Source organism: Labeo rohita, chromosome 7 (genome assembly GCF_022985175.1).
Source record: "Labeo rohita strain BAU-BD-2019 chromosome 7, IGBB_LRoh.1.0, whole genome shotgun sequence".
Lineage (NCBI taxonomy): Eukaryota > Metazoa > Chordata > Actinopteri > Cypriniformes > Cyprinidae > Labeo > Labeo rohita.
The window spans coordinates 37634504-37647738 of record NC_066875.1 but is presented as its reverse complement, the minus strand read 5'-3'; the positions used below and the strand labels follow the sequence as shown (position 1 = coordinate 37647738).

The 13235-nt window shown below is 37.9% G+C and overlaps 1 protein-coding gene across 1 annotated transcript; it reads left to right on the top strand.

Moving 5' to 3' along the window:
• Window positions 1–2575: 2575 nt before the first annotated feature.
• Window positions 2576–12950, top strand: tmem102 (transmembrane protein 102). Its single transcript, XM_051115786.1, is given in 4 exon segments — window positions 2576–2732; window positions 3326–3479; window positions 3481–3538; window positions 9128–12950. Coding segments are annotated over 3 exon segments (1563 nt in total). The 5' UTR covers window positions 2576–2732; window positions 3326–3335; the 3' UTR covers window positions 10489–12950.
• The last annotated feature ends 285 nt before the right edge of the window (window positions 12951–13235 follow it).

Sequence of the window (13235 nt, the reverse complement as noted above, 5' to 3'; positions counted from 1 at the left end):
GTTAAATTCTCATCGCGCTTGAATGATCTTTCTGTGTTTGAACCGGCATCTAAGGGGCAGCGCTGTGGGCAAGCAACTTTTAACTTGGTTTCGCTTCAGTTGGGCAAGAAGCGGTCAGTGGCAGCGAGGTAGGTGTTGTTAATTGCGCCTCATGGGAGTTGAAGTCTCTCTTTGTCGGTATTCATGTGGCTTAACTTCCTCCCCTGAACGCCAGCTGACATTTCGCATTTACCCTCGCTTGTGTGGGCAGCGCCAATTCATTTCCCAGTCTGATTTAGTGCGACCCCGGTTGTCGAAAGCGATGTCGTCTGAAGGTGTGGGAGGTTGGGATTTTTTAAAACTTTGAATGAAATGCCCGCACACTGAGATATGATTACCCAAACGCTCTCTTTCCCACTCTCTTTTTGTAGGCGTCAATCATAACGGCACATCCGCGGAAGATTACTAATACAATTTCAACGTGTCAGTCTTCTTTCAACCCATCCACCAAAAAGATCATCACTCTTTCTGATGTGCTGCTTCAAAAGCTGTCACTAAACATTCTTCAGTATTAAAATCTTATTTGAAACTGCCGTCCAGGCTTTTTGTGCCATAAATATGACCGGTTTTGTGTGAGAGGCAAGTGGATTGTTAGTACAAAAGCTTGATTAAAGAACTGAATGTAGAAGAGGTTTGTATTATAAATGAAGATCTAATTATATGCGCATTAGATTATAGGGTTCAGTCTTTAATTAGAAGGTGTGGAGCTGTTGGGGATGGTGCAGAGAGATAGTGATGCTGCAGAAGTGAAGAATTAAAAGCACCTCGCTGTCTTAGGCCTCCTCCGTTTCTTCCACGGCATCAATTATCTGCGCTGTCAGCCTCTCAGATGCTGCTTCAAAGGGGAGGTATTTCAAGGTGACACTGCGGCAGAGGGGGTCGGAATGGGACGGGGAAAGCTGGGGAGGGTTTTGAAGATCTTTTGATCACTCTTCACCTCCTGGAAAAAAAGTATTAGAGCTGAGGAGAGGAGGAGTTTAAAAGCTGTCAGGGGAGCATTTGACGAGTCCACGGTGTCTGTCTTTTAAAAGCTTGTTCCCTCGCTCTAAAGGGCAGTGTTGTGGTTCACAAACTTTTTCAGGTTGAGGACCAGAGCAAAAAAAAAAAAAAAAAAAAAACTCCAAAATATTCAGCTACCTAAAAATATCACGTGTGTTTTTAAGTGCAGAAGTTATACCTAGTTTAATACCATTTAATCAGATAATTACTGTTAATATCATGGTTTCCAACCAGTTTTTAAAAAGTAATGTTTATAAAAATGTTTGTGCATCTTTCTAGGGAGTTTCTCCTCTCTCCTCACTGTCATCTTTATCTTGCTCACTGGAGATTGCTGCCTTTTTTGTTATGTCAAAAGTCAGATACAAATACACCAGTACAAAAGTTTGGGGTGAGAAAGTTGTTGGTTTTTTTTTTTGTTGTTTGTTTGTTTGTAATGTTTTTGTTTTGTATGCTTACCATGGCTGCATTAATCAATAAACACTAATATTGTAAAATATTAGTACAAATTAAAATAGCTGCTTAACTTTTTTTTTTTTTTTTTTCTTTTTTTGGTTAGGTTAGGTTAAGTTAGATACCTTATTTAAAAGTTTGGGTTCAGAGTTTCTTTTTTTCTTTTCTTTCTTTCTTTTTCTTTTTCTTTTTTTTTTTTTGATAGATGTTGTATGTTTAACATGTCTGCATTAATCCAAAAATATTTAAACAGTTTAAAATAGCTGCTGAACTTTTTTTTTTAGTCAGATACAAATATATATACTTGTTTTAATTTATTATCATTTATATTCTTACAATGGCTGCAATAATCAAAAATACTGTAACAAACAGTAATGTGAAATGTTTAACAAAATGGCTGTTTTCTATTTCAGTGTATTTTAAAGTGTAATTTATTTCTGGAATGACAATGCTGAATTTTGAGTCTTCAGTGTTACATGCTCCTTCAGAACTCATAATGTTTAAACTTTTTATTTCTATTATAATTAGTAGTAGTAATAGTTGTTATTCTTCTTATTATTATCAGTGTTAAAAACAATTGTGTTCATTGCTTTATTTTGTTATTTTTATTTATTTATTGTGGAAACTGTGGTGCATTTTTGAAAGATTCTTTGGAGAATAGAAAGTTCAAAATGACAATTTATATTTATTTGAAAAATTTAAGATAAATGATTCCCCCCCAAAAAAAAAAAAAACATATTATAATACTTATAATAATTCCTAACGAAAAATAAATGGCTACCTTGCTTCAAGGTCAAACTATATAATAATAGTAATAAAATATATACATCTATATATGTATATAAAATATATACATCTATAGTAATAAAATATATACATCTATATATACAGATATAGATGTATAATAGAAGAGGAAAAAACGCAGAATTTAAAATGCGTTTAACAGAATAGAATTTAACAGTAACGATTGCTGCGAGACATAAATCAGTGCATGTAGTTTACTCTTCTGTATAATTCCAACTAAAGCTGATGTCCTGGATACATTTGCGTCCCGTTAAAAAGTACTACTAATCCCAAGATTCACGGTGGAGGTCCATGATTTCCGGGAATAGTTTTGCCAGTGGGAAGGTGCGCGCAGGGGGACCTGTTGGAAATGACGCGAGCTGAAATCCTGTCTCAGAAAAGAAATCACAACAAACAACCCGGGGTCTAAGGCAGAGTGCACGGAGCCTGCGGAAAACAGGGTGTGTGTGTAAACTACAAACAACGAATGTCATCGCTGAATCTGGAGGTGTTTAGCTGGTTAGCACGTTAGCTCGCTTCACACCTGCTAGTCAGCTCATTTGGGCTGCTTGATGTTTACGCCTCTCAAGCTCGTTTATCACATGAAAACAATCTATTCCCTCTCATACAGCACATGTCATGGGGAATTCTTGTTTAGATGACATATTTTAGAGGTGTCGCTATGTTTATAATAATGACCTGTCAAGTGGTTCAGTTGCTTCGCTAGAGAGACATTAGCTGGCTAATTATCTGATTAATCTGCCCACTGACCCACATTCCGCTATGAATAACTAACCTGCGTTTAACTATGTAGGTGGTATTAAAAATTAATCTGAGTTTGAGCTGGTTAATTAGCGGTATTGAGTAAATAGTGATTTGTTTATGCATCAGAGTGTGTTTTTTTTTTTACTTGGTGAGAAATGTTTAATGCATGTAGTAAATAATTAAAACGAATGATTAAAATGCATACATTTATAAAGAGTCGTTAACGTTCATATTAATAAGTGTGATGATTTTTATGACAGTACTGTAATGTTGTTATGCTTTCTCCCAGGTAATGCTCAATGGAGACGCTCATGAGTGCCGTGGCCCCGCGTGCACCGGCGACGGTGAAGCGGGTGTCCGAGGTGGACTTCCGCTCGGGCACGACGCTGGAGCAGCTGTCGGCTCAGGTGCAGGAGCTTGTGCAGCTGGAACAGGGTGAGTTCGGGAGACCAGACCGCACTCGAGGTGCACACGGCCAAAGACTTCATCTTTAATATGTTGGGTAAGAATATCATGTGAACACATAAATATACACATAATGTGAAACCCACACTGTGTAGAACTTTTTATTTTTGTTTATTCAGTCCTCTAAATTATGCTATCGCTGTTTGGGTAAAGTCAATAAAATATAACCACCTTGTTATACATTTAGGCATGGGCATCTTCTGTTTTCTCTCCTATCTATAAATCTGTCTATGTATTTATTATCTAATATTTATTCATCAATCTGTATCCACCTGTTTCTTCCCGTAAGAGTTTTGTAAGTTTTATGGGTCTGGCTTTCGGTCTCATCTGCGTCCAGCTATTTTTAGCTGTAAAAAATAGCTCACTTTGCTGCTTTATATTGCAAATCTTACCATATTATTTTGATGTATTTTCTTAATTACGAACACACTGGTTTGTAGTGTAAACAGTTTTACCATTCACTGCACGTTGTTATTCTTCTCGTTATTTCCGTATAGCGGCTAATGAACCAGAGGTCTCACCCATAGGCTTATTTCCGCGTTAAAAAATAAGGTGGATGTAATATTAATAATATATTATGAAATAATAATACATGCACATTGCAAATGTAAGTATCTTCATTATTCCTTTTTACATTCAGGATGGTAGGATAGCATGTGTGAATTTTATAAAACACATGTGAAAGACTAAATGTCATTTATGGGCAGTTCTAAGAAATTTCATTTTTTATTATGCTGATAAGCTTTATTTATCCAGGCCTCTGATCCAGAGCTTGACCCCAGTGAAGGTGCTTGTCCAGCAGATGTCTCTAGTTCCCCTTGTTTTGCTTTTTTTTCCTCAGTACGTCACATTCTCCCCCAACACCCTTTTCTAATCACTTGCTCTTCCCTGCCAGTGTAAATGCAATAAATGTGATTCTTTTTTGTATGACGTAAGTGAGGGAGAGACAGATTTGCAGAAATGTATTGTTCTCTAAAAACATCGCTGGAGCTGTTTCACATAATCCTGTCAAATGTTGGATTAGGTGACAGTTTCTTTTTTTCTTTCTCATTCTGTTTTTTTCTCCCTCCCCTGCTTATTTATTTATTTTTTTGCCATAGCCTCCTCTCTCCTCCACAGGAAACCTTTCAGCTTCTAGCTCTTCTGTTTTTGTTTCACATGTTGCATTGTTACCTGTGAATCTTCCAGTTCTTGGGATTACTTTTGGACCATTGTTTACTGACATGGTTGGATGATTTCTTTTTCTGCCATCCTGCCAGTGTAACTTTTATGTTTCTTTTTGTCTGCCTCCTGTTGCTTTCATTTCCCTCTTTTCTCTCGTCTTTAACCCCTTGATGTTCAGCCAAAAGCCTACTTTTTTTTTTTTTGCTTGCTGTTTCCATCTCTCGCTCTCTAAAAATATGCAGACATTTTCAAAGCAGCATCCATCACACACCTACTGAGAGTGATGGGTAGACAGCTTTTTATTTTTATGCTAGGTAGGGTGCTCTTTAGCATTCATTTGGAATATTCTGCCTCGTTATGTATGAATGGAAAACTGATGATCTACATTTGATGACCCTTACCTGTCCATCAGGATTTAGATGTTAATTAACTTCAGAAGATCAGAATAAATTCATGTAATGCAAGTAACTTGATTTAAATTGGCATTGATGTTTGCATCCTTTAGCAATTGTCTCGATTTCTCTTTTCACACCTCCATGACCTGCAAAACATTAACATACCATCTGCATGCCAGCCTCTAGACTCACTACAATCCTGCAAACCTATTTCTCCCAGAGGAGCTAATTAAATCGGAATTGTGTTAAAAATGTAAAGGGCAAAAGGGATCATTGTTATTGTAGAAAAACAAAAACACTCAACATCGTTGTCCTGGAGTGAAGGTCACTGGGTCCCCGTAACAAACACCATTAACAATTTTCAAATCGTGAGGACGTGTATTGTTCTTTTTGTGTAGTCATGTTAGGGAATTTGATCATTGTTCAGGGAAAATTTTGTTAAATGTGACCCTGGACCACAAAACCAGTCATAAATGGCACAGGTATATATGTAGCAATAGCCAACAATACATTGTATGGGTCAAAATATATTATATATATTATAAATTTTTCTTTTATGCCAAAAATCATTGTACCGTGAAGATATTTTGTAAATTTCATAACTTAATTTTTGATTAGTAATATGCATTGCTAAGAACTTAAAGGCGGTTTTCTCAATATTTTATTTTTTTAATTTTATTTTTGTTGCATCCTCAGATTCCACATTTTCAAATGGTTGTATCTCAGCCAAATATTGTCCTATCCTAACAAACCACACATCAATGCAAAAAAATATATATATCAGTTATGACTGGTTTTGTGTTCTGCGGTCACAAATGAAAGAATTTAAAAAATCTGCCTTAAAGGGATAGCCCTTCATTTACTCACCCTCATGTCATTCCAAACATGTCACTTTTTTCCATTTGGCCATAAAGTACAATGAAAGTCAATGGGGTCCAATGTTGTTTGGACCCCAGTGTTCTTCAAAATAACTTTTTTTTTGTTTCACAGAAGAGAGAAATGCATACAGGTTTGGATCGGCATGAGGGTGAGTAAATGATAGCAAAATATAAATGTTTGGGTGAATTATTTTTCTGAAGATTTTTGTGCCTCTTTAGCATCGAACAGACTTGTTTACATAGACATTATACATTAGATTTCAGACAGACATGAACAATAAATAGTCTTCTAAAATGTCTAACTAAACAGATCTGGATAATGAAACTATAGCTTGGCTTCATCCATCATACAGTATACATGTATTAATCAGAAATTGATAATGTTTGTGTATGTATGCTTTAATAGACAGATTATGTAGCATCTTGTGTCATTTAAATTCATAATGTTGTAGTTAGTTATGCCACAAATGTCCTGTAGAGGTGACTAAGTTCAAACTCTGGTAGGCCTATCATACTTTGACAGCAGTGCATGCTGGGCTCTGATATATGTTTAGTAAGTGTGTATGCTAACCAGCTTTCCTTTGGCGTTTGTCATGAAGAGTGTTTTTATTATTATTCGGTTTTTGTTTTTTAAGTGGTCAATCATGTTGAACATTGAAGTGAAATGCACCTGGTGCTGTTGGCTTCCAACCTTAGGGACTAATGAACATAATGAATTCATTTGCATAAACAAACTGGTAATTAGTAAAGTCATTGCTGCTTGTTTTGGACAACATGATTTTAATACCCCCAGCAAGACAACAATTCTTTTCCTTATTTCCCTAGTGAATGATTGTCTTCAGATTATGGGTCATTAAAGCACTATTAAGTAACCTCCATATGGCTGCTATATTTACAGTACTCAGTAATTGTCCTCCTTTCAAAGCATCCTTTTTTAATTACAGTGGACTGAAATAAAATAAAATGAGTGTGTGGTAAATAATCCTAAAGAAATGTGTGTTGACCATTTTCTGCCTTCATGAAATATTAAAAGGCAAGATGTTCTTTTACACTGAAAATATTCCACTGGAGATTTTAAATGTTCATTTTAAAGAATTTAAAGAGCTGGGTCAAATCTGAAAATGAGAGCAGATGTTTGAATTGCAAAACAGATTTGAGGGAGACTATTAATTTATATCTTTCCCTTTGAATGAGCTGGAATTATCTGACCGAGAAGAGGTTTAGGGAGATTTCTGTCTTCTTAGGAAAAGCATCTTCTTCTGTTTCCCTCCTTCCTTTTTAAGTGCTTTTATTCCTCACTCAGAAACCAATTATTTAACACATACTGCATATTATATAGTTGCACTTCAAGATTGTATTCTCAGAGGTGTATTTCTGGTAATATGATTTAAGACAATGCTCCTGATCAGTGATCTGTCTTGCACTATATCATGGTTCATCCTGTAAAAGCCAATGGAGTGGGTTTTTGCAAAAATGATCTCCCATGTTTGTTCTAAAGCAGGAATATATAAGAAATTAATCAGAACAACTGGAATTTTCTTTAAATTGAGTCCTGCATCCTAATCAGTTGTGTGTAGTAGGGCAGCACATTTAATGTTTTTGCCCGTCATCTCAGCTCTGGCCATTTAGCAAAACACAGACAGGTGAGGAAGTTTGGCCATGTGATGCTTTTCCTCATTAGTAGGGTGAAGATTATTCTTAGTGCACTTTACTTGGGAGCAGTATATATATTTTTTAAAGTTGGTTACCAGGAGATCTTATAAGACATCAAAAGCCACTAACAAATAGACTTTTATTTTTCAGAATTTTCCATCAACCAACTTAATGGGATAATTAACCCAAAAATGAATATTCTGTTATCATTTACTCACCCTCAAGTTGAAGAAATTTTGAGGTGCCAGCTAATCAGTTGTTGGTAACCATTAACTTCGATAGTATAGAAAAAATAGTCAATAGCTACCAGCAGCTGTGTGGTTACCACAGGGTTTGTACAAGGTGCTTAAAGTGCTTGAAGTACTTGAATTTCACTTTTTGACTTTTAAAGCCTGGAAAACCCTTGAAAAAGCAAAAAGTGTGTGAATTATTGAAAGTAAAAGATCAATGTATCTATGAAATAAGTGTTTAAAATTTGACATAGCATGTATCTTTTCACGCAATTCAAAAAACCATCATACCTCTTTCGCTCATTTCATTTAATGTCAGAGAACAATCGAATAGATGAACCAAATCAATTGAGTCATTAATGCTGAAACCACTCCAGTTGATTTAAACTTGTGACTTGGTCATTAATTTCAAGCAATTCATTAGCAAAAACCAGATCAAATTAAAGGAGTCATTCGTTTTCAAATTTCTGCATCGCTTGTAACAATTTTAAAAAGCACATAGTGATGGGTGAAAAAGAGCTTTTCAAAACTCTGAATCAGTTAAAATATGATGATTCACTATTTTGAAACGCTTCAGTCGGATCGCGAATCACAAATCATTTGTTTTACACTGGGACTTCAGATCATGTGACGTGAATCATTTGATTAGATTGGAACTTTGCATATTGCAAATCAATTGATTCAGGTCAGGATTTAGACCGGATCAAAAAATCATATCATTTGCTATACGCAATTTGAAGTCTCAAACTAAATCAAATTCAGATCTGGACTGTAGAGCGTGGATCGCGAGTCATTTGATTTAGATCAAAACTTCGGAGTGCGGATCGTGAATCATTTGCTTTAGATCAAAACTTAGGAGCGGGTTCGCTAATCTTTTGCTTTAGATCACAGGTTCGTGAATCTTTTACTTTAGATCGAAACTTTGAAGCGTGAATAATTTAATTTAGCTATTAAAAAAAGTATACACTAACACAAATCCCTTTTTGTGAAAATCAAAAAAGTAGTGCTTTCATTGTGATTTCATTTTGCAGTATCTGTACGAACCCTGTTACCCCATATTCTTTAAAATATCTTTTGTGAGATATCTTTTGTGAGAAAGAAACTCATACAGGTTTGGTACAACTTGAGGGTGAGTAAATAATAACAGAATTTTTATTTTTGAGTGAACTTGTTAATTTGTTTAGAAGTATGATAACTTTGCACTCTCCTCTCAGTCCCTTCCCATGCAATGTCTACTCACCCATTTGTCTTTTTAAAGACAGGTGATGTTACCTCTTTTTGTCATGAATATTTTTCATCTTCACAGGCCTGGTGCAGAAGGTAGACAAGCGACTGCCGGTTGCCAATGAATACCTGCTGCTATCAGGTGGCGCTAGGGAAGGTGTTCTCGACCTTAATCCAGAGGACCTAGGTGACTACGCCAAAGGCGTTGACTTTGATTTGGACTTCACTCTCCTGGTGCCCGCTCTTAAACTGCACGACCGCAATCAACCCGTGACACTAGACATGCGCCATTCCCCACCATGCCATTCGTGGCTGAGCCTGCGCCTCTGCGACCCTGCAGTGCTGACGCGTTGGAGTATCTGCTGTCAAGACGAGAAAAACAGAGAGAATGTGGAAGATGAGGAGGAAGAAACCGAAGCAGTACGAGGCTCAATCCCGTCCCTGCAGCCGCCTCAAACGTTAGACGGATGTTACTTCTCTCCGTTGCTGGTTGCAGATTGGTTCTGGAGTGTTGTTGGGACGGCGGTGGAAGAGTTGCGGCAAAATCCTCAAAGAGGTATTCCTGTTCCTGATCGTGTAGAACGGAATGGTCCACTAACGACACTGATTCTCACTGCGGGAACTAGCCGTATCCTTTACGACTTGCTTCCGGTGGTGTCATTTCGTGGTTGGCCGGCTGTCGCTCAGGGCTGGCTCACGACCAATCATTTTTGGGATGGTAAGATAACGGAGGAGGAGGCCATCAGCGGGTTCTACTTGCTTCCTTGCTGTTCCCCATCTGCCAGCCCCTCAACCAGACCTGACCGCGAATGGAGACTTGCCTTCTCCCGCAGTGAGGTTCAGCTAAAGAAATGCGTGCCCTACCCAATGGCACAAGCCTTCCAAGCAGCTAAAGCTGTACTGTCAAGACTCTTAGCTCGCCCTCGCACGGGCCTTAGCCTCTACCACCTACGTACCTTGATGTTTTGGGCTTGCGATCGCTTGCCTACGAGCTACCTTAGCTGTCCAGATCACGAGACTCCTGCACGGCTATTCCTCGGTCTACTTGATGACTTGGCTCACTGCATTCTGGGCAAAAACTGTCCTAATTACTTCCTCCCCCAGTGCAACATGCTAGAGCACCTCACGGACAGCGCCGCCCTGTTAGTGGCACGAAAACTTGCACATTTACGCTCCGACCCCGCAGAGCACTTAAGAGCCGCTTTGGAGCAGGCACAACAGGCATGCCAGCTCAAACGCGAGGCTGCAGTAGCAGCTGCGAGTAATGGCCATGGGTTATCATCGCCTAGCCACGGATATGGTGCGGGATCACCACAGGATGACCGGCTAGCACAACGACTGCAACAGCTGGTGACAGAAAACCCTGGCAAATCTATTTCAGTCTTCCTAAACCCAGATGACGTTACACGTCCACATTTCCGGATTGATGACAAGTTCTACTGAGTGGACTGAGCTGGTTTACACACTGCCCAGGGTACGGAAACCCTATACGACAGAACTTATAGAGGACATAGTCAAGTCACTGTGCTACTGTATTACACCAAATAGTAAAACAGAGGGGTTTTCTTCCCTCTGTGCAAGGCTGACTACAATCAAAGCAGTTGCTTGACACTCCAGTGAGGGATTGTATGAGTTCACAGGTGTCACAAATGTCAGGGAGAACAAAAGTAACAGGTGGAACGCTAGATTTTAGTCATAGGACGAAATTCAATCAAATGTCAATTACATCCCAAGGAAATCCCCAGTGACAGACTGCACTTCAAAAAGACTTGATGCTATTCTGTAGAGTTCGAAAATGTTTTTTTTCTTTTTTTTTTTTTTTTTTTTACTTTCTACACAATGCTACTGAGAATGGAAACTGCTACTATTTTCTGCTGTGTTCCACAGTGAATCCCGAGGGCAGTAGAACTGGAAAACCAGCTAGGCCAAGGTACATTATGATGAAATCGAATGTAATTTTTTTGGTGTGTATGTGTAGAGAAGTTTGCGACTATTGATCACATAATCTTCTCTTTCTTTAGTCTGTCAGTTACCCTGCTTGCTCCCTTTCTCAGGTACTTTTTATTTTTTTCTTTTGACTGGTGAGTCTGTTCTACAGTCAAAAGCAACAAAAGCAGAATGAGAAGACAAGGAATAACTCGCTTACTTATAAGAAGCTGTTGTACAGCCCGTAGAAAAAATCTTTTTGAAACAAACGCTGGTCAAAGCTATCTTTGTTTACCTTTTTTAGATTCTTGAGTTAGATGGTGTATCAAGTTTCAGAAACTATTTTGGATTATAGTGATAGGTTGAACTGACGACACTGATTGATGCAGATTTTATATCTTCTTGGTTCCTGGATTCTAATATACACATAAGCAGTATCTTGGTGTTATTCTAAGGGCTTTTCTTTGTTAATCATCGTTGCATACGTCTGGGTAAAACGGAATATGAGAGATGCTTTGGAAAGTGGGATTTTGTGGCTATAAAGGTTTGCCAGCACTGTGTGAACTGGAATAATAAAAGACAAATCTAGAGCAGGCAGCGAAGGTTTAGAGAAAGGATAGAAGATACGTGTAAAGAGACAGAGGAATGCATCTCAGTGTTTTTTTTTGTGTTTTGTGAAAAGATCCTACAGTATCTCACTCTTCCAGATTTGCATTGGTAGCTGTGGGAGGCAGAGATGGATGGAGAAAGTCAAACACAACGTCCACTGGATAGATTAGGCCGAGCCAATGGGACTCCCGAGACTGTAGACATCTGCTCTCCCTCACTCATTTTTGCTTTCTGTCTCCTTCCTAAATCCTTCCCTCTTCATCGGCCTCCATCTCTGGCTGTTCTTGATCCATCTCTACCTCTTTGACTATGCGCAAGGATTAAAGAACAATGTTACATGTGTATTCAGCATAAATCGCATTAGCGCCCTGTGGGAGTTGGCAGACCATTCGTGTGTGCTGCTGACATGGCTGCTGCGCATATACAGAGCAATCAGTAACAGCGTTGCCTTTGAATGACAGCAAAATGGCGAGGAATAGGCTTTTTCTAGTGGATTTCTTATTCGTATATATGTGAGATGTGCTACTGAAACGTGAATTGTGTAGTGTTGCACATGGTACAGGTAGGTTACCGTACAATAAAGTCTTCTGTATGCCAAGGAAAAGACACCAAAGAGAGTTTAAAGGTCTGATTGTTTAGATTAAATATCTTGAAGGAAAACGGATAAATCTATATTGTGTTTTGTCAGGGTTGACACTGTATACCTTAAAAGGCCTCTTTGGTGGGTTTAAATATTGTAAAATGCTTGAAATCAATATTTGTAATGCTATTTTAAGTGTTTTTCTGTGTATATTGACTGATGTTTAGCACAATGCCTGATATCAAATGAGGAGTGGTACTATGCAAGATTTCAGAATCATCTTTATGAATGAGATATTAAGGCGTACAATGCCTGTGATCATTATCAGGAGCATTTTAAAAAATTAATGTTCCTGCCTCGGGGCATGATGAAATGTTCCAGACGCATTTCAGGTGAAATATCTGAAGGAAGCCAAAGCACATAATTTTCCTTCCCAACTTTTTAATGATGTGGTCCCAGTGTTTCATTATCTGACAGCATAGTCTCCCGTGTCATGCTGTTGTGTACAAAAGTTTTTTTCGCCCTCAAGCAGAAAAGAAAATACGAATGTAAACAACATATTTTACCTCTTGAATTAATCTTGTCATCAACTCAAATTCCCTGAATAGAAATGGAACGACGCATATTTAAATGGTACCAAATATTTATATATTCATATCATTTCTCTAATGTGCCTCACAAGGCTTTGTTTTTTTTTGTTTTGTTTTTTTTCAATGGGTGAGGGGGTTGCCCTCTGTGTAATTATGTGTGATGATGCTGGTCGTAGCATGAAATAAAACATTACATCTATGAGGATTTGTACAGTTTATTTTTGACATCTGTATGAATGTTGATCATCTCAAAGATATTACAGTGACATGCAAAAGTTTGGGAACGCCTTGCAGAATCTGAGAGGTCAAATATAAGAGAGGTCATGCAAAATGCATGTTATTTTTTTATTTAGTTCTGTTCTGAGTAAGATATTTTACATAAAAGGTGTTTACATATAGTCCACAAGACAAAAAAAAAAATAGCTGAAATGATTAAAATAGCCTGCTTCAAAAGATTGGGAACCCTTGATTCTTAATACTGTGTG